Raw genomic sequence first — 26807 nt, forward strand, 5'->3', positions numbered from 1 at the left:
GGATATGGCAGGATCTGTGTATAAACTTCTTACTAGTATTTATCCAGCCCTGAGTACTCATTGTGTAGGGCTCTACAAAAATAAATACTGATTTCTGATAATATTGCAGGGCAGTTCATTGTTTTGGTAGGATCTCAATGAAGAAAGTACCAAATTAATTGAAAGGTGAAAATGAACTAGAAAAGATACTTAATGTTCTAGCAGTTATGGTTAGTCTGTATTTTGCAGTGAAGGAATTAATATGTTAATATTACATTATTAATAGTAGCTAACTCCCATCTGTTGCTTACTGTGTGCTAGTAATTGTACTACGTGATTTTTACAGAATAAACCATTCAGTCTCCATAAATGCCCCTTGAAATGTATTATCATCTCCACTCTACACAGGAAGAGACTAAGCAACCAAGAATTCTATTTACTTGCTCAGTCAGTAGTAGAGCCAGTGTCAGAACTCAAGCAGCCCAGCTCCATCTAGCTATGGCATCACGCAGTTAGAATTCAAGAACAAAATGTGTGACCAACTGCATCCAGGATAACAAATGATATTACAGTGATCAAATTATGTGACACCAAGCATTGTAAGTTGTACATTTTGGGAAAGGTACCGATGGCAAATATTTAAGAACTAAAGTGGTGCAGTTATTTTGACCTTGGCGTAGCTCCCTTTTGAAAATGTGTGAGCTGTACAGGTCTGAACTGAATACAGGGAAAAAAAGGGGGAATGGGGGTGGCAGTGGGGGTGGGAACCAGAGCAGGCCTTTTAGGAATCACAAATTACTTTTTGTGAAAAGAACTTGTATACTGCAGAAAATAAATCAGACTGAAATGTGGGTGGACTGTATTTATGATAACTTTTTCTGCTCATCTTCCCTTGCCCCACAGTCCATACTTGAAGCTCTTCCAGATATTCCAGTTCATTCTAATGGAGCAGCAGACCCTGGAAAGAAGCCAGTTCAGAATGCAATGCAGGGTGAGTGAGATGACCTCCTAGTGAATACAAGCTGTGTCTTCTCTCTCTGGTTCTGGCACTCAGTACAGGTAGCAGTGAATTTCTAAAAGCAAAAGGTAATTGTGTTTTTCTCCCCATTGCGACTCTATCATTTCCAACACTTACTCATCCCCAAATGCCACATCCTATCACATACAAAATTAATTGCACCAAATTGGAAGCAGAATCTTTTCCTCCATCACCACCACCATGTCATTTAGAAACCACTCACTTGGGTAGTGTCTTTGATTTGGGACCTCCTTCCCAAGCAATCTGGATCTGCTTAAAAGTTAAAAGTAAGCCGGGCAGTAGGGCACCCCCAGGAATCCCTCATTACTACTCAAATTTGTGCAACACCAAAGTGACTTGGGGCATGCAAGTTTAGAGCGTTTGATTTCTTTTTTTTTTTCAATGAAATGCATTTATTCCTCACCCCACCAACCTTCTTAATACAGAACTTGTTGCAAGATTTGGTAGCATACAAATGGCATATTTTTCTACCATTTTCCAAACTGATAATGAGAAGTGTCTACTCCAAAAGGAAAGATGTTTTACTTCTGTATTTAAAGATTTATTTCTTCATTGGTCTGTAGGTTCTTTGTAAAATGCAATGCCAAGAGTGCAGGCTATTAAAACAGCATTTTGTCAGTGATAGCACATTAGCAGAGTTTCTATTGTATTAATTTTTTAAGCACAGTTCTTTCTATGAAGTACAAAATAAGATTATCCAATATGAATCAAAAAGCAGAAAGAAAACCTCTGTGCAATAGGAGTTTTGTGAATTTGAGAAAATATCCTCTTTCAGAGGAATACTGAAGTCATTTTAAAAGATCAAGACAAAAACAAGTGTAATCAAGTTTATCTTGAATCTGCCTAAGTCTCATGCTGGCTCACACCTATATTCAAATGAATGAGAAAAGACACGGGTAGTTATTGGTGTCCTTCACCATTCTTCACCCTTTGTTCTCCTTTTCACGTGCATACAGATATATTGTCCATCATACATTTCTTGCTCTGTGCATCTTAATCAAATTTGGAATGAAATCGCTAAAAGCAGTAAAATGCATCTTAGCAGTGTTTGCAGCTTTGTAAACTTTGGGAATTAACTCTACCTCAAAAGTAGGGTCCAGTATTGATAGCTTTCCTGGAATCTAGACACACTGTTAAGCCCAAGTTCAACTAAATCAAATGTAGCTGTCGCAGCCCTCACGTTGTAGTTTCAGGGCTCTCCTGTAGGTGCTGGCCTCCCCAGAACCAGCTCCTACCATCTCCTTCCTTGTCTACTCTCAAAGGGATACCTGGATTCCATTTTACCTCTTCATATTCTCAAGTCTTCCATTGCTTCTTTGTTTTAATGTTCTCCCTGAGAACCACTGAAGCTATCTCTTTCAATGGTTGGAAACTCATCGAGAAGATTTTTGCCTTACATTGTACTTAATCTTGCACTTTGCTGGGTCTTGATCTCCTCCAGTAAAGACATCATTTCTTGGCCCTGGTTTTCCTCAAACTTTATTGTCTGGCCTGCTCCTTTTAGCTACCGTCTCTCTGAGATACATGTAGCCACAGTTGCTTTTGTCTCTCCGATAAAGCCCCTATTACCTGGAAGGACTTGTTTCTCTAATGGCTTTGATGCTAGGAATAGTCCAAATCAAGGTGTCATCAAAGCAATGCTTTCTCCCCGAAGACTGTGGCATTCTTGGACTGGCTGCCAGCCACCCTTGGTCCTGGGCTCCTTTGTCACATGGCAATGCACATGGCAGCCTCTCCTGGCCTCTCCGTCTTCTTCCACATTCCACTGACTGAGCATCCGCTGACTGACTGGCTGCACCCTCTGGCTTTACAGGGTTAGATTTTTAACTAGGCCCCTTCCTCAGACAGCTGGCTCTCTAGATGGGCTCAGTGTGGAATATTGGATACTCCTTGTAGGAAAGAGGCCTCTTCAGGCCATACCTTTGTGATTTCTGGAAGTTTTCTCTGAATATGTATGCCTATCTCTTAAACAACAGAGCATGTGCTTTCACAATAAGCTTCAAAAATCAAAGAATTTGAGCTGATGAAAGTATTCTAAAATTGCTTGTGGTATTGGTTACACAACTCTGAATAAACTAAAAAACATTGACTTGTACACTTTAAATGGGTCAATTATACTATATGTGAGTTATATCTGAATAAAGCTGTTAACCACCCCTCCCCCCCCAAAAAAAATTGACAGAAAAGGATTTGCCAGAAATTATTGTGTCATTCTATTTACTGTTTTTCTGTTCAAATCAGGCTGCTGGAAGATAGAAGTCTGCATCTTCCCCAGGCCTGGGCTCTGGAGCATTGGTCTTTCTCCTCTCCAAAGAACCTGTCCATAGATCCCTAAGAACTCAGAGGATTGCTTAATAATCCATCTTCCTCTGTTTTGAATACCAGCCTCTGTATAAAGAGTGAAAATCAGAATTCTCCCTTTGCCATTTTCTAGGCTCTAATTGTATCCATTTATTCTGTTTTTTTTGGACTGACATTACTATTTAGAATTTTTTAATCTGTTGATTTATAAATTTCTTCATGCAGCTTCTAATGTATGATTAATTAGGCGTTTGATTATTTTTATTGTATTCGGTTGTCTTCTAGTTAGTATCTATAGGAGAGGGGTAAAGAGAATGAGTTCTTTTTTTTAAATCAAATGATTCTTTATATTACATATTAACAATTTTGCCAGGCAATGAAACAAAATGATAAACCACAAACTTAATCAGAAATCAGAGTTTTGGATTGCTTAAATGATTTCTGGGTTTATTGTTTTCGTTCAAGGGATCTATTGTCTTAACTTTCAAACTACCTTAAAGAAAAACATTTATATAGATATTCCTTGTAACCCATTCAGCTCATTCTTTTTTGTTTGTTTGTTTAAATTGAGGTAACATATATTTAACATAAAATTTGCCATCTTAACCTGAGTTCATTTTTAACGTACATCGTACAAGGTCAGCTAACCAATATCAGATTATAGGAATTCAGGTTAATTCACCTGAAAAAAATCTAGCAGGAAAAACAAATTTAATTTGAGCAAATCTTTAGAGGCAAATTTTTCACAGTTTGGAAAAAAGAAAAAAGCAGTGAAATACAGGAAGAATTCTTGTGGGGACTCACATCCTCTCCTCCTGTGGTTCCCCAAGAGTGACGACATTGAGTCTGAATGGACTTAATTTTAACATCATAAGACTATATAGAAATACCCTGGTTTTGTATTTCCCTTTAATAATCCTCAAGTGACTTCCATGACACATAAAGTCCTAAATAAAAAATCATATTAAAAAGAAAGTTTGCTTGAGTAATGATGATAGAAATTCATTCAAATGAAGTCTGATGAGACCACGTAGTTGTTTATCTGAAATCCACTGGGGGAGTCTGATGCTTTTCCTTGGAGTCAAACATTCTAATGTGCTTATAGATTCACTTTGTGCTTATTTTCCAGTAAATGGTATTGATTGACTGACTGGCATGTTAAATGCTGTACATCTTGTGTTTTTTCAGATGATTATCTGGAGAAGAACATTCCACCCGAGGCTGAAGAACTGTCTTTTGAAGTATCTTATTCAGAAATGGTTACAGAGGCCCCCAAAAGAAATAAATTTAAGAAGTCAGATATTAAGAAAGAAGACTGTGCGTTAATTGTGAGTAAAACCTTTCATGATTATTCCAGTAATTTCCTGACTTCTCCACAGGACAAAAGTAGGATTGTAGAAAATTTCTCTGTGAGTGTACCAGAGGAGTGGGAGGGGGCAGGCATCAGTATTGCACAACCCCAGGATAGGGGGCACCATTTGTTGCTCAGTGCGCAACCTTCCTGACTGCACATGGCAGCCCTGGGTAAAGAGTGGTGAGGGTGTGTCCTGAATTCTGTTTTACTGATAAAATGGGATTTTCTGCCTGGCTTGTGTGCTTTCATGTATGTTGTATTCTTACTTTATTCATAGGTCAATGCAGGCCCTAGCTTTATATACCTTGTTGTGCCTGGAGAAGCCACATAGGAGAGGGGTTGCTGCAGACAGTTACAGTCTTAGCAGCAAGAAGTGAGGGCTCATAGGACAGACACAAATGATTCATCAAAAACAAATTCAAGGGTTATAATTCTAATATGGGACAGGCAAGTAGAGCTATATATTTCATTATCCTGAAAGCCTCCTTATGTATATCCAGGAAATTAAATCCTGAAAGCCCAATATAGGATTTATGTTGCTTTGATTTATATGCTACATATGCTACACAATAAATGCATTTTTGAAGTGTTCATATGTGGAGCCCTGAATATTCTATCTTGATCAGAGCTGGAGGCATGAGGAGCTGGGCTCAGGCAGCTCACAGCTAAAGGGGAAAGCCTTTGCAGCAGACAGCCTGGGCCATTCCCAGCCAACCCCCCACCCATAGCATGATGGAGAGGAGGACGGGGCAGGGATGACCAGTAGTGCTCGCTGAGTGCTTTCCACCCACCTGAAACGGCATCGGGGTGTTCCTGTTGGAAGTGGATGCTGAAGACTACTCCCATTTTACAGTTGAGGAAACTGAAGCCCAGAGAGGCCAAGTAACATGTCCACAGCCCCACAGCTAGAAAGAGGGAGCAGAAACAAGATTTACACCTAAGTGTGTCAGATTCCAAAACCCTTCCTGTTCCCTCAGCAGACACTCTTGCTGAGTCCCACTGACTCTTTGGGGAAGAATCATCCAAGAGTGGGCTCTGGACCCCAAATCACCTCCTCAGAGCATCTCCTCCTGGAGTTTGGCTCAGTGAGGGTGCAGGGGTGCAGGCCAGCCTTACACCAGGAGCTCTGCGTTGGGTTTAGCACATGGCGATTGCTCAAGAAATGATTTTGGTTCTTGTTTATATTGTTGTTATGGATCATTATGTCTTAGTTTCCCCAAGCTAAGACAAATACCACACAATGGGTTGGCTTAATGAGAGGAATTTATTGGCTCATGGTTTTGTAGACCAGGAGGCTTTTTTGGTCCCCCTGTCTGTAGCGTTTCCTGGCCATCAATCCTTGGTTTCCTTGGCTTCCCCATCACATGGCAATGTCCTCTCCTTTCTCTTCCGGTTCTTGCTGACCCTTGGCTTGCAGCTCCTCCCTGTGGCTTTCTCTTCATAAGGGCTCCAGTAACAGGATGAAGACCCACATTGATTCAGTGACTCCTCCTTAACTGAAAATAGCATCCTCAAGGGTCCTATTTACAGTGAATTCACACCCACAGGAATGCAATTAATATCAAGAACATGCTGTTTTCTGGGGATACTTAATTCAATCTGCTGCACATTGTTATATGGTACCTTGCTCTTAGAAAGAAGGTAAAATACCTAAGCATCTAATAGCACAAGCTATGCCGTGAACCACACCTTACGTTAACTTTTAAATACTTAGAGTTCCAAGGAACAATTGTTGAATGAATGAATAAATGAATGAATTAATGCAAGAGTGGATGGATGGATGGGTGGATGGATGGATGGATGGATGGATGGATGGATGGATATATAGTTGAAAAACTCCCTGTGGAGAATATTTATTTAAAGCTTTGAATTTAAATTCTACCTTAGCATTTTTTATTACCAGGTTTCCGATAGCAAACTATACCTGTGGATATTATGCAGGAACAATCTGTGGCTTTTAAAAGTACATTGCACGTGGTTCCTGGTTAGGCCGCACAGTACAACCTGAGCCTCACAGGTAGTGGACCATTTTCACAGTTGTAATGTGCAGAGTGGTACAGCATGTCTCAGACCACTCTTTTGTTTCTAATTTAGCACGGCGTTGATCTGCAAGTGTTTTAAAAATAGACCTGTGATATCTTTCTGTGTAGCAGCATGCTCTTCAGAAATTTTTTGCAAGTAGTATATTTTGCTGTACAGATACAGAATTTCCAGGTGACCATTGAATGAAGGTCTAAAAATTGTCCCTTTGCCATAATAAGTAAATAATTGTCTTACATATGTATTTTAGAAATTCATTGTTCAGAAAACCAGATTTGGCTTAACTGAAGCAGGAGATCTGTCTGTTGAGGACATGAAGAAAATCCGCCATCTCTCTCTGATTGAATTGACTGCCTTTTTTGATGCCTTTGGAATTCAGCTGAGAAGAAACAAAACAGAAAAAGTAAAGGGACGAGGTAATGAAGAAGACTGCTTTCTTCTGACTTTAGCACGTAACAGATTGGACTACGTGGCTGCTTTTTCTGATTCCCCTTTCTTCCTTTGCTATTTTGCAATGCAGACAATGGCATTTTTGGTGTTCCACTTACAGTCCTGTTGGAGAATGATCGGAAGAAAGACCCTGGAGCAAAAGTTCCCCTTGTATTGCAAAAAGTGAGTAGAATGCAAATGGATGAGGACTCAGTAGAGTCCCTGCTGGTGATTTGGTACTTTGTAAAGCCACTAATCAATGTTCTTTTAATTATAAAGATGCTAAAGCCCTATTAGGACTTGGGCCTCCTGGTGGTTTTCAACTTTATTCCATGCATCCCACAAGCACTGGGACCCATTGGCCCTGATAAATGCACTTTTGGAAACTCTTACATTGTTTGGCCACAGAAGCATCAGGTGATGGGCATAGAAGCTCTGTTACTTGGCTGCCTTTGTTTGTATTTTATTTTTCAATATTTTATCAAATATTATTTGTGTGCATATATGTGTTTGTGGGTGTATTTGATAAAAGATCACCTTATTTTATTGGCAGTACATTTACCTTTCACAGAAATATCTATTTGAGATACACTATAGGTTGGATGACTTTAAAATGTGTACGTGTAATCATTTATTTTCCAAACAAAGCTCAATAAAGTCTAAAAATCAGCTTATTTTGTTAGTTTTTCAAGCATGACTGGGAAGGCAGGGCACATTTACACAAAGGGAAAAGTTCTGTTCGAAGGGAGTTGGGAAAACGATACTGTCTAAAGTAAAATACATGAATATCTCTGAGGCTATCATTGCTGACTAGCTGATTTGCTGTTGAGTCACGTTTTTTTTTTACAGCCAGCAGTTCACACTGGTTTACATCAGAGAACGTGGTACAATTAAAATTTCAAGCCCTAAACACAAACTTTGGTGAATTTTCGAATGAGTTTTTAAGTGATATATAAAAATAGTGTCTGAGGAAGCAGGTACCTTATTCACACTCACAATTCTGCGTCTCTCTTCTGCCTTCCTATATTTTGCATACCAATTGAGCCACTCCTCACGTCAGGCAACTGGTGGCTGGCAATGGGAGCAGAGAGGGTGGCAACCAGGAGCCAGACACGCTGGCACCACACTCTGTGCCCAGATGCCGTCCGTGCAGTGCCTCCTTGGCACAGGGCTGGGCTGTGCCATCCATGTAACGTCATGTTCAGTGGCACTGAGCAGCCTCAGGAGGTTGGTGTTATTGTCTCCCTTTTACTGATGAGGCCACAGGGGCACAGGAACATCCGGTAACTCACCTGGGAGCTTGCAGACAAGAGACAGGGAGGGCAGGAACACAGTAGGCACCTGGATCCAAAATCCATGGGGATGCCAAGATTTTTTTCCTTCTTTGAATTATGCCCTTTATTCTTTAGGTGAAGGACGGAGTTTGATGAAAAGCCCATGAAATCTAAGGCCAAGAAGTTTTGATAGAGGAATTAATATTATTATGTAGGTACAAAAATCTAGCATAGACCTTGGCTAATGGGAGTTCAATAAATGCTAGTCATACCAAATCTGCGTTCATCTCACGTTAGCAACGTAAGAAATGTTAGCCATCATTACTACTTATTTTAGTTGCTCCTCGTATAAGACAGCTTGAGGTGCTATTGTTCCACTTCTGTAGAATAGTCTTTTCAATGGACGAGATTCTTCCTCCTAAATATCTTATTTCTCTCCATTCCTAAAAGGACTGCCTTAGCTGCAGCTACCACCATTACTTGAAGGGAAAATGGCATGGCTTCTGGATCCCCTGCTTACTGTGTGTGACCTCTGGGCAGTTACGTATCCTCTTGTGCCTCAGTCTCCACAGCTGTAGAATGGGGATAATAATGTACCTCCGTCATAAGATTGTTACGAGGACTAAATGAGTTAATGCATGTAAAGTGCTCGGAATAGTACCCGATACACAGTAAGTGCACAATAAATGCTAACGTGTATGACTATTGTCACTACCATCGCCATGAGAGCTCATAAGAGCTACCAACCATTACCATTTCTAACCCCTTGGCCTTCTAGCTGGGAGTGGGTGCAACTAATGATAGTTGAGAGTCTTTTCTTAGGGGTAATTCAGCACAGGGAGAAGTCAGATCCTAAAGTGGTAAAAGACAGCCTATTTATGAAACTTCTGAAATAGCTCGAAGCCCCCGTTTTCTCCTTTGCAAAGTAGAGGACAGTGTTGACGCCCTAGGGTGGTTGTGAGCATTTAATAAGGTGTTCTAGTACCAGAATGAATGCTCGGTAATTTATGGATCATCATCGTCATCATCATTTCGTGTGTTTTTATTTTTAATCTCCAGGAGGTATTTATGTTTTCAATCTATCATTGCTTTCTAGTTTTTTGATAAAGTTGAAGAATCCGGTCTGGAGTCTGAAGGGATTTTCCGACTCTCAGGGTGTACTGCCAAAGTCAAGGTACCAAATATTTTCTCTCTTCTGAGTTAGAGTCCAAAGCCAGCTGAACCCATCCATATTGGCCTCTGGTGTCTAGGTGGCTGTCACTGTCAACATTGTTCATTTGACACCATCAGTGGTCCCCACCTGGTGTTCTCCTGTACCATGAGCCCAAGTGTGCATCCTCTTAAATGAAAACAACAATAAAAAACCACCGACAATGAGACAACACATCAAGTCACCTTCAAAAGTTACTGCTCATCCTTAGTTTGGAAAAGTTAAAATGTCTCTTCGCTCTTTTGTGGGTTAAACGTTTTAGTTTGCAGTTTTCCTCTTGATCATGTAATTCACTAAGCTGACAGTATGAGACCTTATTTCCATTACCATTTGCTGTAAACTTGGAAACATCCTTTGGCTCTCCTTTTTTAATGAAAGTCCTTTGAAAAAATTTGTAGCAGTGGCCATAACCACTAGAATACTTACTCAGCAATTCCAAAACCCAATTCCATTTAAGGTGATGTTAAGTTCCACACATGAAACCACCCATGCAACCAGAATCCTTTTTCTTTGCTTTCGTACTTCTAGAAGGTGGCACTCTCTGCAGTTCAATAAAAGAAAGAATCATTAGAAGAGAAATGCTTTTCTCGTAGATTTCAATTCACATACCTGCTGTGTGTTACCAGTGGGCACACAAGACAAGTAGCTTGCCCTTTCCCTCAGTGAAGGCCCTGTGTTCTGGACATAAAAGCCTGAGAAGTCTTAAACGATGAATACAGGAGAAAAAGTTCTCACAGTGAGGGAGCTGTAGACCTGTCTGCCTTAAGAACTATTGAAAGGAAATGCATTTAAAAAAAAAAAAAAAAGCATTTCATTAATTCATTTGGGTACATATTTTAGGAAATTCTATTTCTATCAGAGTTTTACACAGAAATGCGACAAGGTGTTTCACTAAATGGAGACTGAGGTGAAATAGACTGTGTTTGCTGGATCCTCTAGAAAGCAGATTCTGAGGCAGAATCAGGAGGAGAAGAGGATTCTTAGGGGGAAACGTTCGTGAAAGTCAATAAGGGGAGAGGCAGAGTTGGGCCCCGAAGGCCTCAGAGTGAGACGCAGGCCGGAGCCCCCCCCCCCCTCAGAGAAGCCTGTAACGGGCAGAGAGGCCAGACCCCAATAATCCCACCGTACCTGGTCACTGGGGCCTGGACATGAAGGACGCAGCCTGGCTCACGAGCAGAGGCACATCCAAAGGCACTGGCAGCTGGGAGGGTTGGCTCTCTGCAGCTTTTGCAGCTGAATGGCAAGCTCCTTTTTGAAGGGAGTCCTGAGCAATGCTCCACGGCTCTCCCACCACGTGAAGGGACAAGGGCAGGGCGGGACAGTGAAGGCCCTGAGAGAGGAGGTCCCTAACCGCTGGCACAAGTTAGTTCGGAAGGCAGGCAAATTCCTGATGGCTCTTGAGGATTATAGTTTCTAAATTAAATCTGCATTTTTGTCTCCGTTTCTCCTATGTATGGTTCTTAGATACATTTTGGACCAAATGTATTCTAAATCTGAGGATGTAAGCTCTCCTGAGTTCTGGATAAGTCTTTGGTTGTGTCTGTAGAGTCAGAGAACCAAAATGAAGTTAAAGAAACGAATTTCCTAATCAGAATCAGACTGCATCCCACTAATCCTACCCGCATAATTAAGAAGCTCTATTTGTGCATGCATGTGAGTGTATGAGAGAGAGTGTATGTGTGCATGTGTGTGAGAAAAGCCTGGTGGAGGTGATTTAAAACTCCCCTTTTCTAAATAATCCAAAGGAGAAAACATTACACGATGCTTCTTGCATGCATAAAGTTGAACATCATAGCAGAAGCTACTTTTCTTTGGCTAATCTTTGGCTGAAAAATGCTTGTCAAGGGCTCTAATTCCTTCCAAGTGTTAGATGCTATTCTTAAACATGCACACATTCCTGAACCACATTTAAGTAAAAGTCCCTCTTCTCCCCTAATCGGTTTTATGTAGCTTCAGCCTACATACTCCATCACTTGTTAGTCGGAAAAATGCAGTCCAGATGTTTTCATTATTTGCGCTCCAGGAAAGCAGATGTGAAAGAAATCTTAGGCAGAACAGAAACAGGAAGATGTTGCTCTTAGAAAGGAGTTGTAACTTGATACACTAAATAGGTCTTTCTTTCTTTCCTTAGCTCATACTTTACATTAATTTTTTTTTTTTTTTTTTTTTTTGTAATTTTATCTGCTAAACTATTTTTTCTAGTAATGCGCTTGGGGAAGGACAGTTTTAAAAATTCATGATAGTTTACTTAATTGTGCAAAGTAGATGACATGGTCACCATGGGCCCTCCAGTGTGCCCTGAAGAGCAACCCAACCTGGGCTTGTGCTTTGGCGGTGTGGCCAGAACGACAGGGAGGGCAGCGTGAGAGAAGCTTCCAGGTTTAGCTGAACAGGACACGAACAACTGCAGAGCCAGTTCCTACAACTGATCATTTGAAACCGAATTAATGCTTTGTTGTTTCCAACGAATTTCTTTTCAAAAAATGTCAGAAATTTGAGTGTGGCACTAGAGAATATATTTTATGGAAGACAGTGGACTGTGAGATAGGCAGGTTTGCTTTTTTGACTGGCTTCAATTCTTCTAAGGCAGGTCGAACTGTTTTATAATTACGTTACTTGGTTTATTGGTTTCCTTTCCTGAACTAGCTTTTAAGGCTGCAGGCCAGCCATTTGCATTTTTGTAAAACTACCTCAGAAAGGGAAGCAGATGGTATTTTTGCTGGGAGGATATTTAAGTATGTGACTTCCAGCCCACCTAGTGTTCTCATTAACACTGGACAGAAAACACAATTTCCTTCACCTCTAAACTTTCTCCGTGTTTGGTGAGGTAAATTCAGCGCCTCGTTTATCTGGCTCCACGTTTGGAGCCACCACTGAAATGTCAGCTCTGCTCATTTGCTCCACAATGTGCTTGGATCAAAACAGAGGATGTTTTTTTCCTATCATTTTTGTCTTTCGCAGGCCTTCCAGACAAGATGAGGTGATAGCGCTACCCAAATATTCACACCTTATACACGTGAGGGTTTCCCACAGTGATAACACTGAAGGTTGTTATCTTAGTTGTCTAGAGCTGCTGTAACCAATTACTACAACCTGGTTTTGGCTTAAACAACAAACATTCATTGTCTCATGGTTTCAGAAGCTAGAGGTCCAAATTCAAGGCATCCGTGAGGCTGTGCTTTCCCCCGGGAGGCTGTAGCTTTCTGGTGCTGGCTTGCTGCAATGCTCAGGGTTCCTTGGCTTCTGTTTCCGCCTCCCGTCACATGGCAATGTCCTCTCCTTTCTCCTGCTCTTTCAGTTTCCGTTGATTTCCAGCTTCTCCCTGTGGCTTTCTTCAACTCCGGCTTTGGGTTTCTCTTTATCAGGCCTCCAATAATATAGATTAAAGCCCATGTGAGTTTGGTTGGGCCACTCTTTAAATAAAAATAGCATCCTTAAAACAGCCTGTTTACAATGGGTTCACAGACACAGGGATGCAGATTTAAGAAGAGCTTGTGTCTGTGGGATCCAGGATTCACCCACCACAGTTATCGCAGAACTGGGAGCAGCCAACACCTGCTGAGTGCTTACTGGAAGGCAGGCTCTGCCCATGAGCCTTACATATCGAATCTGATCTAATCTCTGTCAGGGGGTTTCAGTACCACAATATACAACAGAGACACGGGAGGCACAGGCCATGCAACTTGTCAGTTGTGGGATTGGAATAAATACATGGTCTGGCTGCAGTGCCTGCCCTAGATCCTGGTGCCCGTTTGCCTCTCAGGCAGCACTACTACTACTATGATTATTTGCCCAAGTGTAAAGGATGGGGCCATCAGGGTTTCAGATAGCTCCTTTGGCAGAGGTGTGTGGAAAATTAATTTGAATTATTCCGCTCTCACTGTTACCTCCTGCCCACTTAAAACAGTGTCCCCTTTGCTTTATGGCAGGGGTACCAGGCAGATGGGAAAATATTTTCTATTCTAAGTTAACAATATACCACCCTGCCTGCTACCCCAGCTACAAATCCAAGAATCATCTTGGACTATTACTTCTCCCTCCGAGTCTCATTTAATCCATCACAGATGCTTAAGAATTTTACCTCCTAGACATCTCTCAAGTCCCTCGTTTCCTTTCTATCCCACAGCCACTTATCCAGGTTAGTCCATCATCCATCGCCAGCCATGCTGGCGTCAGCTAGAACTGATTTCCTGGTCTCTCGCTCTGTTCCCCACCAGCGCCACACTCCACCCTCCCCCAAATCATGTTTCCATCTGGCTGTCAGAAAAGATAAATCTCACTCTGTCATACCCTGGCTTAGAAACTTTCCATGTTGCCTCATTGCCTGCAGAATGAGGCGGTCCCCTCAGGACTGGCTCTTATCTGTTTCTTCAGCCTCATCCCACTTTCTGCTGTCCTCCTGGTCCTCCGTGCTCCAGCAGCGTTGAGCTAATTGGAGTTTCCCAGATACATGGGTTTCCTTGCTTTTGTGTCACTGAGTGAGCACTTTCTTGTGCCCAGAGTATTCTTCTTCTGTTTCCTCAGACTTGACCCCAGCAGGGCTTGAGTCTCTTCTTTCTTGCCCCCCTAGGACTCCATACGTGATCTTTCTTAGTTCAGGAAATAGTCCTGCCACTGGACTGCAAGATCCTAAAGGCAGGGAGGTCATCTCTTATCAGGGCCCAGCTTGTCCTCTTAACGCTTTTATTCTACGGAGGGCTTTAGACATGTGCTTAAATGCTATCTGACGTGCATTTATCAGTAACACATTGCTTGGTCAGCTGTATTATTCCTGTTCGATTGAAAGCTTCTCAATGACAAGAAGAAAATTTTCTCTTCATGTCATCAGTAGGGGCTGGTTAGAAGCAAGCAGAAGTTTGTGTAAGTGATTTGCCTTTCCAGGGATCACCCTATTTAGCAGGTTCTGGTAGCAATGGGGGTGTCTATGTCTAGGCTGGTTATTGAGCTGATCCTCAGAAGGAAACGATCACGTATGAAAATTAACTCTGGCTGTGCATGTTCAAGGCTGGAATTATTTATGAGAATAACACAGAGGCCTTAAAGAGCTGGAGTCTTCAGAATTACCTTTCCATATATCCTTTTCAGGGCAGTTAGTGTCACTCAGAGAAGTGTCTACACTGCCAGCTGTAGGTAAACCTTGTAGTTCAAGAGAGAAGCAGAAAGTGAGTTCAAGTTTGAAAAAGAAATGTGGAGAATGGGTGGCATTGATAATCAGATGAATTAACAGTGAAGAACAGGTAAGCTGAGTAGAACTATAGAAGTATAGTGATTTTTTTCTTAAATATTTGTACAATGATACAAAATTTAGGAAGAATTGGGCAACCATGCATACATGTGGAAGACATGTGTATGTCTTGACATAAAATTTTGTTGTCACTGCTCCAGGAAGATATCATTGGTCTACATTCTGCAGTGAGTTCAGAGCTCCTTTATTGGGATATTTCTCATTCTGTATGTGAACAAGCCGAGAGGCATACATTCTTGATCTCATTTGGAAATAGAAGAGGGTGGAGGAAGGGATCATGGAAAAAGAAAAATGGAAGCTTTGTCAAAATCTAGTGGGACGTTTATCATGTGGGAATAGATGGTTTTCTGCCAAAACCCCAAAAATGAAGCTATAATCTGAGTAAATTATGTTTGTGTTTATGTAGAATTAGCAAATTGTTTCAAAATCAATACTATTCTAAAATTATTTTAGAAAGTAGTTTTTAAAAATTCATATAGAAATAATGATTTCAATTCTCTTAATCCTGTTGATAAAGTTAGGCTCAGTAGATATTGGCTTTTCAAGGATTCAGTCCATTTACAAAAATAGTTGGTGTAGTAACAGATTCCAAAGTGGAAAAAGGGGGTCGTGTGGTAAAAATTTATTGAATAATGACTGTTTTCCTTGATTTGCAGCAATACCGTGAAGAACTGGATGCCAAGTTTAATGCCGACAAATTTAAATGGGACAAAATGTGCCATAGAGAAGCTGCAGTGATGTTGAAAGCATTTTTCCGAGAACTCCCCACTTCTCTTTTCCCTGTGGAATATATACCTGCCTTCATCAGTCTAATGGAAAGTAGGTGGAAGAAATTAAGAGTGAATGCTGTATAAGACAAAATGTCAATAAAGTGGCATAGAACTGAAAAGATAGGTGTAATCAAATGTGAGCATAATGGCGCAGATGTGCTGTTTCCTGGCAGTGCTTGCTGAAATAGAGAGTCTGATGGTAAATAGTCACCTCTGTCTTATCTAAGTTGGGTAGATATGATTAAGAAGGCTTTATAATCATTTTAAGGCAGCAAGAGTTTGCAGAAAGACCAAGCTCTTGAGACTTGAATTCAGCCATCTATTAGCCATGCAGTCAAACCTCTCTGAGCTTCAATTATAATTACTTGTCAGGGTTGTTGTAATAAATGAAGTCATCTTGAACAGTGCCTAGTGTATGACAGTCCTTCAAAAAATATGAGATCCCTACCTTCCTTGAATCTGACATAATGATGCAGCTCGCAGTAAATACTACAAAGAAGATACTTGTCTCTGAACCTAATTTTCAGAATATCACAATGTTTCTGAAATTTACAAAGCCACGTAGACCAAGCCTTAAGTGAGATACTTAGGTAAATGCATAGAAACTGGAAAATGTATGTTGTGTTTGGCAGTCAGTGAATAATTTGGCATGGCTTGAACATAGAGGATGAATACTGTAGAGGATGTGATTAGAGAAAAATTAAGAAAAGTCGAAATGTGCAATGGGGCTAGATAGTAGTGGTTTTGACTACTAATATGAGGAGTTCAGGGATCACAAGCCTAAACTTGTACAAGCATGGTAAATAGACTAGAGAGAGCCTGCCTGATCTGAAGCAGTCAGCCATTGCTCAGTTCTCGAAAATGGTTGCCATGTAGGATTGAGAGCCAAAATCCAAGCTTTTGTGGGAAAACCATTAATTTAAAAATGTTAGCCACAAATTTTTTTATTTTTTTATTTTTTTGCATGTGTTAGCCTGGCAATGATATCTGTGTCTGCCAGTTTACAACCTTCTCCAGGTTTATCAGCACTATAAAAATCTTCAGAGTCACAATGAAAAGAAAATAATAGTCAGATCCTAAGTTGTATAACATAATTTGTCCTAAAAATTAGTAGGTTCCAAATCTTTATAATTTTCAACTAACCCAGATGCAGGAAACAGTCCTTTGTGTCTTCGAAGAAGAGAATATGATAGGCAAGGCAGGCCTTTCCTAATTCTTAATTCATATACTATCTGTGGCCAGTGTCCCTTCTTTTGTAAGACCCAGTGTTTTTCTTTTATGCGAGGAACTTGCAGAGAAAGAAAGAGTTAGTTGCCTTTGTTCTTTTTATTTTGGATACTGTATTTTTCAGTTTTAGAGTTTCTAGTTTTTGCTTTTAAAATATTTTCTATTTATTTGCTGAGATAGTCTATATTTTCATTCATTACAAGTATACTTTGCTTTGCATCGTTGAGCATAGGTATGATAACTGCTTCAAAATTCTTCTCTGCTAGGTCCAACATCAGGGTCATCTCACAGTTGGTCTCTGTTGAATGTGTTTTCCCTTTAGAATGGGTGACACTTTCTTATCATTTTGTATGCCAAGTAATTTGGGACTACATCCTGGACGTTGTAACTATTGTGGATTCTGTAATATTTCTCCAAAGTGTTTTCTTTTTTTAAGCAAGCAATTTACTTAACAGCAGCTCAAGTCTCAGTTCATTAGTTTAGCTGAGCTAATCCATGCATGCATTGGGCTAACCAGAGATTTGGGTGGGATTTATGCCAGAATTAGGGGCCTGTCATCTCTGGCTCTCTCCTTTTTGTCAAAAAGGCTGCTAAGGTGGAGTTTTAGCCACCATGTGTAGCACACACTGTGACCTGACCTCAGACTAAAATCTAAAAAATTGGGACCCTCTCACTGTGCCGTACCCTAATTCCAAGTTTACATTCCTCTCTGGAACCTGCTTCCTATTGCTGTTTACCCTCCAGTGTCTGAGGTGGTTGTTTATTGTATTTTGTATGGAGTTATAGTTGTTACTTCCAAAAGGGTTAGTCTGATAAGAGCCTACTCAATCATACCAGAAGTAGAATTCCCTTCCTTTCTTTTTACAAGTCACAAAGCCCTGGACTTTTCTGTAAACTTTGCTCATCTGGAAACAGACTGTAAGATTATTAGCTTCCCCTTGATCTGGGGTTTATATGTTAAAAAATTCTGTAGATAATCTGGAGCCACCGAGTTTAGTTTTGTTTTTACTATTATGGAATTATACGAGGAAGATTCAAGCCTCTAATACCAGAATTGTGTTCAAGAAATGTATAATAAATCAATTTTCCTTAAGTTCTTCATTCCTTATCTGATGGCAGCCATCATGTTTCATCGAAAGGAGAGGGTCTGGAACATATCCTGAAAAGGTTGACAAAGGAGTTCACATTTTTTTGTATGACTTTGAAAGTGAAAAATACTGAATTGCAGGTGATTGATTTGATACTAGCCAACCCTGAAGGAACTCAGAAATTCCGGTTTGCTATCAGTAGGGGGGGAAAAAAGGCCTTTTTTGCCACCCAAAGTTTGCTCTAGATGTAACATGATTTTCTGCAGTGGAGAATCGTGAGCATGCGCATGGGTGCGTTTAAGCTGTCTCTCTTTATGCTATAAAACGGAATTCAAAGGGGAGAGAGTCTTTTCCACTAGCGTAATTACTTTTTCTTTTCAAACTTGGCCCAAAAGTTGCCCATAAAATTAAGGGACTAATTGTTCATCAATCAAATATTAGACACTCTCATGTAAAACTTAATGACTTTCTGGGGAAATAATGACCTCAGGAAAAAAAAAAGAAGGCTCTCAAGTAGGATGCAATAAATGAGTTAACTACAAAACCATTGACACAGAACAATGTAAGGCAAGTTTCCAGAGGAAAATGAAAATGGTTTATTTACAAGGTAGGTTTTTAATTTTAAAGCAAACGTAATAATTTGTCTGAAATTGATGGAAGGAAATGCAGAGGTCCCAGGCTTACATTTGCATCTGTTGTGTGTTTCTTTTCTTTTAACTAGATGTTTGTGTGTTTTGTTTTTTGTTGTTTTTTTTATTGCATTGGAAGATTATGCATAGCCTTTAGCCTTCAATTTGTGCATTAAAATAATGTGTTCTCTGTCCGTAAATGTTTTGTGCTGAGATGTGCTCTTAAGAGGTCCTATTATTCAGGCAAGTTCACGTCAATGTGCATCAGACATTTTCAGTAACATCCCATACCTGCATCATTTTTGTTTACATCTTTGTCATGAGCACCTAAATAATCCATCTGAGGATTGTGCTGAAACATATGATATGAGCCTCTGAATACTTCTCTGAACTGTTCCTTTTTCACGTGATTCTGTAAGCTTGTGTTGGTTGTCTCCTCCTAACTCTAGTGAGCACAAACCACCTGTAACCTAGTAGCTTGTCACAGGAAGGTTCCAATTGCTCTAAAATGAAGTAACTCTGTAGGCAGCTGACTGCCTTTCAGCCAGTGAGTATAAACAGAGATTTTCCTTTAACTTGAGAACTCCTCAGGGATTCTAGAACATGATGCTTCCCTCCAGAAACTCTTCAGTGACATTTTGGGGAGAATACAGGGAGACAAATGAAAGCCTGGATTCTCTGGTGTCCTCTAGATTTTCAGAACAGCTGGTTGTGGATTTTCTGTTTGTGGAGGACTCAGGATTCCTTGGAAAGACGCCCACGTTTATGCACTAGTATAAACGCCGGCCTCGGGCGCCATCTTGTGTTAAGGAATGAAATGCTCAGGAATCTCCAAAGATTCCACTGTGGCCCCCTTCCCTGGATTTCTATTTGAGAAGCAAGATTTATTTTCTCTTAAATTGAGCTTCAAGCCTTTTGTTTATAGTATAAAAGTAAGGTAAGGTATGTGAAAGTACTTTGAAAATGGAAATGTCCTACACCTCCAAGCATATTTTCCCATTGGCCACCTTCCCCTACAGTGGCAACGTGAGGTGTGAGGCTCCTGTCCAAAGTGAAAAAGTTCACAAGACTGGGCAATGAACCCAAGTCCTCACCCTCCACGCTGTTGGTCACCCTCCCATTGCCACTGGGTGTTAGTGAGAAATGCTGTCAGAGTACATCGGTGGTGGTAAAATGTGTGACGATGTCCGTTTTCTTTCTAGGAGGTCCTCACATCAAAGTGCAGTTCCAAGCCTTACATCTCATGATCATGGCTCTGCCTGACGCCAACAGAGACACGGCCCAGGTATGGTGTGCACGCCCACCGCCACCACCCCAGCCATCAATCTTGGCTATTATCATTATCTGTTACACATTTTCTCATCACAGACATCATAAGAGAACCCAAACTCGGAAGGCCAAAAGGGTGTCATCCCCTTTGGGATTTCATCTGCCTGGTGAATTTCAGGAGGTTCTCAGAGGCATTTGTACTTTGATGACGCCACTGAACTTTTTAAAAGCTTTCTCAAATCTTTATAAATGCCGAGAACAGCTGCTTATAAACATCTTCTCTTGATCAGGTGAAGACCCCAAAATTGAAAAGCAAAAAGCAAAATGGAATCCCAAAAGTTAAAAGTTTTGTATTTTCCAAATACAAATAATATTTGGGCAAGCAGTGAGATATTTGAGTTGTTTAAATGGAATTTCCTTTCCCAAGGAGAGAGCCAGTAATTTTGGTAGGGATGTTTTAAATAAAGTCTATTTTTTAGAATGACTCCCTTCCTTCACAATAAAGCTGCATTTCACGTTTCTCTGAGCTGCAGTGTTTTCTCTTCTTGGTTTACTATTTAATTTTAATATTTGTCAAGCTCTTTCAGGATAAAACAAACTATGAAAATGTGAGCTATTATTTATGGAGACCCCAATAAACTAAACTCCATAAAAATGGAGCCACTTTTATGTAGCAGACAATTGAACAAACTGCTCACATTTATTCTGAGCACTTTTATACAATTAAAGGAGAAAATGACACTTTTAATCATTCTCTTTGACAACTCTCCAGATGGGTGTGGAAATGCATGATTGCTGTCAGTGATGCCTTCGATACTTTATGAGAGTGACATGGCTCTGCTTCTTATTAGGCCCTCATGACATTCTTCAATAAGGTGATCGCCAATGAGTCCAAAAATCGCATGAACATATGGAACATTTCTACTGTGATGGCACCAAACCTTTTCTTCAGCAGAAGCAAACATTCTGATTATGAAGAACTACTCTTGACGAACACCGCGGCCCACATCATCCGCCTCATGCTCAAGTACCAGAAGATTCTGTGGAAGGTGAGTAAGTGTGGGGAGTGCCTGGCTCTGCTCGGAAGCCCACTGAGACGTGTGGAGAACACACCAGCTGCTTGTTGAGGGCTGTTCTTTAATACCTGCTCTCTTTGAAACAGGATTCCTACTGGTTTTTTCTTAGCATTACAAGGATAAATGCCACCGTTCCTTGTTCTGGGACACTGAGTAAAGGAGGCCCCATCACTGAAGACAGAATCCATTGGAAGGTTTAATTCAAGTGCTTTCCCTTGAGTCATTCTGTTTTTTTTTCTCCAGGTTCCATCTTTCCTAATCACTCAAGTAAGAAGAATGAATGAAGCCAGTATGTTGTTAAAGAAGCAGCTCCCAAGTGTCAAAAAGCTACTAAGGAGGAAAACCATAGAACGAGAGGTAATGACCATAAATAAATGTGCAAGTATTGTTTAGTGCCTGGATCTTCATTTCCCAAGAGAGGTATAAAGTAGCTTGCAGTTTAAAACGCAAATGTTATTTCTTCGTAAAGTATCGAACAGGCTTGTGAATATCGCAGTTGTAGCAAATATGTCTATAACAAGTTCTGGAGACTTTCCATTTTGTTGAATTATGTGCTTTTTGGTTAAAGTTCTTGAAACAGCAATATCGTGATGTGTACTTAATATTCTGTTAAGTTCTTACCAGAAAGGTTAAAATGCTTCTGACAATACTGCAAGTTCACATTTTAGTCCCTGTGAACTAGAATTTAAGGGAAATATCAGTATCTGCTTTATCTAACAAGTTGGGAAAGAGACTACTGTAGCAATTAGGTAATAAGAGAACATCTAATCATCACATAGTTTTGTGTAAGTTCATTACATTCTAAAGAAATTCTGCTTTAGTGCATAATAGAATTCAGTTCTAGAAGAATTATCTCATTGCTCTCATTTAATTTGAGGAATGATCTTCAGTGTAAGTCATTGCATTGGACCTGAGAAGGATGTGGAGCCATGTGAAATGTGCCCTTGCAGAGGTTTACACCTAATGTGGGTGTCAGATGTCTACAGTATCACAAATACCCAACAGCGTGCAATGAATGCACAGATCATTGTGCAAATGATGTGCTAGGGCCACACAAAAGGGGAAGAGGTGTGTTCCAATGAGGTAAACCGGGCAGCTTCATGGTTAGGGAGCACTGGAGCTAAATTTTGAGGGATGGATAGCATTTTGAAAGCAGGAAGGAGGGGAGAGTCCACCCAGGCATTTACAGGAAATAGTAAATGCCAAGGCAGTGAGGTGGAAAGTGCTGCTAATTGATTTCTCACAATCCTAATGAATGGTTGTGTTCCCTTATCGATTGCAGGCCCAGCCACTTCTAATTCAGTAGAACTATCACTTTTATTTCAGAAATTTTAATGGCATAAGTATAGCAGGTGTGGAGTTGAAACTGATAAAACTGAAGTCAGGTCCAGGTTTGCCACTTACTGGCCATATGAACCTGAGCAAATTATATTCCCTTTCCTAGCCTCAGTGTTCTTATCTTACGAACTGCAAAAAGGTAATGATAGCTACATCCAAACTTTTGTATTGCAATTTATGCCTCAGCGAATAAACTTGTATCAAAAAGCATGCTTGTAGGATAATTTTACAGAGGTGTCACTAGGATCAACTCACATAATGTATGTGAGTTGTAAACTATATAAAGCCAATATGAATGCCACTTATTTTAATGCTGTCATTGTAAATAACACCAAGATAGAATTTAAAGGTACCATGAAAACAAGCACTTAAAGATGAAGAAATAGTCTTTCTTTAGTTTTGTTGGACTATAACTTTTTTTATTCTTCATTCTGATTTGAATAGACAACTCATTAACAGGCTGCAAAATTCAAATGGTAAAAAAAAAAAGCAAAACTATAGAATAAAAACTGGCCCCCTCTGGTTTCCCACTCTGGAGACAGATGATGTCCCTGATGATGGGAAATGTGTTCTGAGATGCTCAACACACATGCAAGCAAATATGAATACATTGAACATATGTTCTCTCCCCTTTTTAATACAAATATGTGGAAAATACTCTCCTGCATCTGCTTTACTGATGTAATAAATAGACATTATTCCAGATTGTATCCACAAAAGCCTCCTCCTTTATCACTGCATAGTATTCCCTAGACAGGATATTTTTTATTTCAGCAATCCCGTATTAGTGACCATCTAGATTGTATCCAAACTTCTGTATTGCAATTCATGCCTCAGTGAATAAACTTGTATCACAAAGGATGTTTGTAGGATAATTTTGCAGAGGTGGTATGATTGGGTCCATATACATTTTATAATTTGATAAATATTGTCAAATTGTTTTCCATAAAGATTGTACTCATTTATACTTCCCAGAACAATATATGCTTCTTTTCTCAACATTAATCTTAAAGACTAAATGCTCTTTTTTTATAGACTATAAGCCCCAAGGCTTCAAAGGCACTACAAAAAACACCCTCTTCAAGAAGAATGGTAAGAAAACAGATACTTTCCTTCTCCCATAACTATCGACTACTTATGTGGTGTTCCCTGGCTACATTCTCCATACGCCTGTATAATTTTGGTCATGACACATCCTTAAAATTTGATATTTTCAATGCGACATGAAAGAATGACATAGGGGTTCTGCTATTCGTTCAAAATGTGTCTGGTTAGGCAGCTGATCCACAGTGTGAATGCTGTAGGATGTTTAGGGAAACACACATCCAATGATGTCAGGAGTGTGCGAGTTGTTTTGCAGGGCTTCTGGGGAGCTTGGAGGGGAGGGACACACTCAGTTGAAGAAGTCTTTTAGGACTGGAATCTTGGCCACAGTGAGCCAGGGGACTGCCCACTCCCAAGCCTAAAGCCCTCAGCATCCCTTCCCTGGCCTGCTTTCCTGATTCTTGCTGACAATATTAGGAAAGTTCTTTAAGAACTGACCTTATTTTATAGTCATCCTTCCAGGTATGTATTACATCGGTTCACATAAACCTAGATCAGCAATGCTATCCTTTGAGAATGTACAGATTTCAAATGATGACCTGAGGACCAGCCAGGCCCTCAAACAATTTATTTTTGTCATCTCCTAAATAGAAAATTAATCTTTAGAACATTCAGATTTTGAATTTGAATGTTCAAAATCTGAATGTTCAAAAACTGGAGTTCTCCAGTTCATCCCGGCACCACAGAAATTTCTATTACTTCGACAGCACCATTGTTGGGTTATTCTATTTGGATGAGAGCTCTGAGGTCCTCAGACCCTGGTCACTCATGTCCTCTTAGAGGAGAGACCCCCTCCTCCCTGACAGCTTGTCCACACTCCGCTCTGCATGGTGTTTTCAGCACACTCATAGGCATCAGGTTTCAGGTTTCAAGTTTCAAGCAGCCATTGATGGCTGCTAATCACAGAGAGGCTGTTTGAGAAGCCTTGTTTCCAGTTTGATCGTTAAAGTTATCCGAAGGTCTTCTTAAAATATATGGAAATATACAATTCTGTTTAAAGTAGGCTTATTTAGGGCATTGTTAAAGGCAATTTATTAAAAGGTACATTAGATTTTTTCATAAACTGGTTTTACTTCCCTCCTGGTTTTAAGGCATTATAGCAAGACCTAAGCATGTAGCAGTTTCCTAGGAGGACCATACCAAATCACCACCAACTTGGTGGCTTAAAACAACAGAAATTCATTCCCTTATGGCTCTGAGGCTAGAAGTCTGAAATCAAGCTGACATCAAGGCCATGTTCCCTTCAAAGACTTTGAAGAAGAACCTTCCTTTGCCTCTTCTGGGGGTTCCTGGCAAACTTGGCCTTCCTCTGTTTGTAGTTACGGAACTTCAGTCTTTGCCTCCACCTCACGTGGCCTTTTCCCCTGCATGTCTGTATCCTCTTCATGTGTCTTCTTCAAAGGACACCAGTCTTTGGGTTAGGGCTCACCATAATCCAGTGCCCCTCATCCTGACGTTGTCACATCTGCAACCACCTCATTTCCAATGAGGTCACGTTCACCAGTACCAGGAGTTATGACTTTAGCATATTGTTTTGGGGGACACGGTTCATCCTGCAACATAGTGAACATAAAATCCCAGGTTATTTAATCATGAGTGAGTCTCCTAGGGAAAAAGAAAGCAGTGTTTTGTTCTGGTTAAATATTGGCTTGTTGACATGTTTTCCTAACCCACGTGCCACTGATTTTGTGGTGTCTCGCAAAATTCTATCATTGAACTGTCATCCTAGTTTCGCAGAATGTGCTGACTTTTTCCTCCTTGGCAGTCTGATGTGCCTAAAGGAGTCATACGGGTCCACGCCCCGCTTCTCTCCAAGGTGTCCATGGCCATTCAACTTAATAGTCAAACCAAAGTCAAGGACATACTGGCGAAGTTTCAGTATGAGAACAGGTGAGTAAAAGTGACCAAAGGTCTTTGCACAAGGAAGATGACTTTTTGTTGGATGAGTAACTTTTCATGTCTTTCCGAATTTGGCCTTTCTGAAAATTGTAACTTGTTAACTTTGGGAGATTTTACTGGTTCGAAGTAAAAGCCATAAGCAGAGAAGTTAATAGATAGTAGGATTATCTGTAACAGAAGTTGTTTTTTCTTAAGGAATTTCTACAAGTGGGATTCTCATCAGATATCTTTTATCTTGGTGGCTTCCTTTACCCATTGGGTTTTACTTTTATTAGAATGAAGAATTAAGCAAGTTAGTTTTGTAGATGTCTTGGAAGGTTTCCCAGAATCCCATTACCCCAGGCTCCACTGGGCTTTAGCATGCCTCCAGGAGAGAGTTAATGTGAGAAAGTGAGCATTATAGCTCTGCCTATCTTTGAAATAAGCTATTGCTATTAATAATCCGTGGGATCAGAATGGTATTTATGAGAATTATCTTTACATCCTTGCCATAAATCACCTTAAAAGAGCATAAATCCAAATAATTTTAATCCAGCTGGGCTTATTCAAACATAAGTATTTGCCCTGATGTTTTTAATAGATGAGAATCACTACTTTAAAGCTATCTATTATAGAACAGTACAGTTTGATGGTCAATAGTAAAATACTGATGGATATCCTTAAAGAGAAGCTTTCCAAACATATTTAACAAGGGTAGCCATGCTGAGTAAGAAACAAGCCAGTTGCACAAGGTTATATACTGTGTGACTCCATTTATAGAACATTTTAAAAATGATAACATTTTAGAAATAGAGAGTAGATTAGTGGTTCCCAGAGGTTGTGGGAAAGAAAGAGTTTTGTGGGAAGGAGGTAGGCTGGTTAGAAAAGCACAACACAAAGGCCCCTTGTGAAGTTGGAACTATTGAGGATCTTGACTTTGGTCATGGATACACAAACCTCTATAAAACTGTATAGAACTTAATACATGTACACACACACACATACACACACATATACACACACGTGAGAAACAAGTACAATGGGATATCTGAGTAAGATTGGTGAATTATATCAATTGGTATCCTGGTTGTGCTATTATACTATAATTTGGTAAAATGTAACCATTGGGAAAAACCGGGCAAAGTGTACAGCCTAATTATTTATTATTGACTATTCATAATATTCTGTGTTATTTCTTACAACTGTGTATGTGAATTTATAATTATCTCAATAAAAATTTCAATTAAACAACTGGGCCTTGCCAGTAGAAGTAATCCATGGTGACAGAAGTCAGAATGTGGTTTTCTGGTGAAGATAGAAGGGCTAGTGATTAAGGAAACCTGATGAGGACTTCTAAAAGGTTCTTATTCTATATGTGGGGTTGATTACATGGAATGTTCACTTTGTGAATATTCATCATTGTATGCTTATGACAATGAGCTTAATCGTGTTTTATATATATATACATATTTTTTTTCCTTTCCTTTTTCTAAAACTCACATAATAAAGGGAAAAAAAGGAAACAGAAGCCAACAGAGGTCCCATTGCATTTACTGA

The 26807-nt window shown here is 40.0% G+C and overlaps 1 protein-coding gene across 6 annotated transcripts in view; it reads left to right on the forward strand.

Moving 5' to 3' along the window:
- ARHGAP28 (Rho GTPase activating protein 28) overlaps positions 1–26807 on the forward strand; it is a 177277-nt gene that overhangs the window by 134133 nt on the left and 16337 nt on the right. For all 6 annotated transcript variants that reach the window (XM_037805924.1, XM_037805925.1, XM_037805929.1 and 3 more), the window contains 11 exons: positions 883–970; positions 4508–4647; positions 6964–7129; positions 7234–7325; positions 9513–9590; positions 15528–15690; positions 19788–19870; positions 20706–20903; positions 21174–21287; positions 23304–23360; positions 25138–25262. In XM_037805924.1, the coding sequence (XP_037661852.1) occupies positions 883–970; positions 4508–4647; positions 6964–7129; positions 7234–7325; positions 9513–9590; positions 15528–15690; positions 19788–19870; positions 20706–20903; positions 21174–21287; positions 23304–23360; positions 25138–25262 (1304 nt within the window). The remainder of the gene's footprint in view (positions 1–882; positions 971–4507; positions 4648–6963; positions 7130–7233; positions 7326–9512; positions 9591–15527; positions 15691–19787; positions 19871–20705; positions 20904–21173; positions 21288–23303; positions 23361–25137; positions 25263–26807) is intronic.

Source organism: Choloepus didactylus, chromosome 16 (assembly GCF_015220235.1).
Source record: "Choloepus didactylus isolate mChoDid1 chromosome 16, mChoDid1.pri, whole genome shotgun sequence".
Lineage (NCBI taxonomy): Eukaryota > Metazoa > Chordata > Mammalia > Pilosa > Megalonychidae > Choloepus > Choloepus didactylus.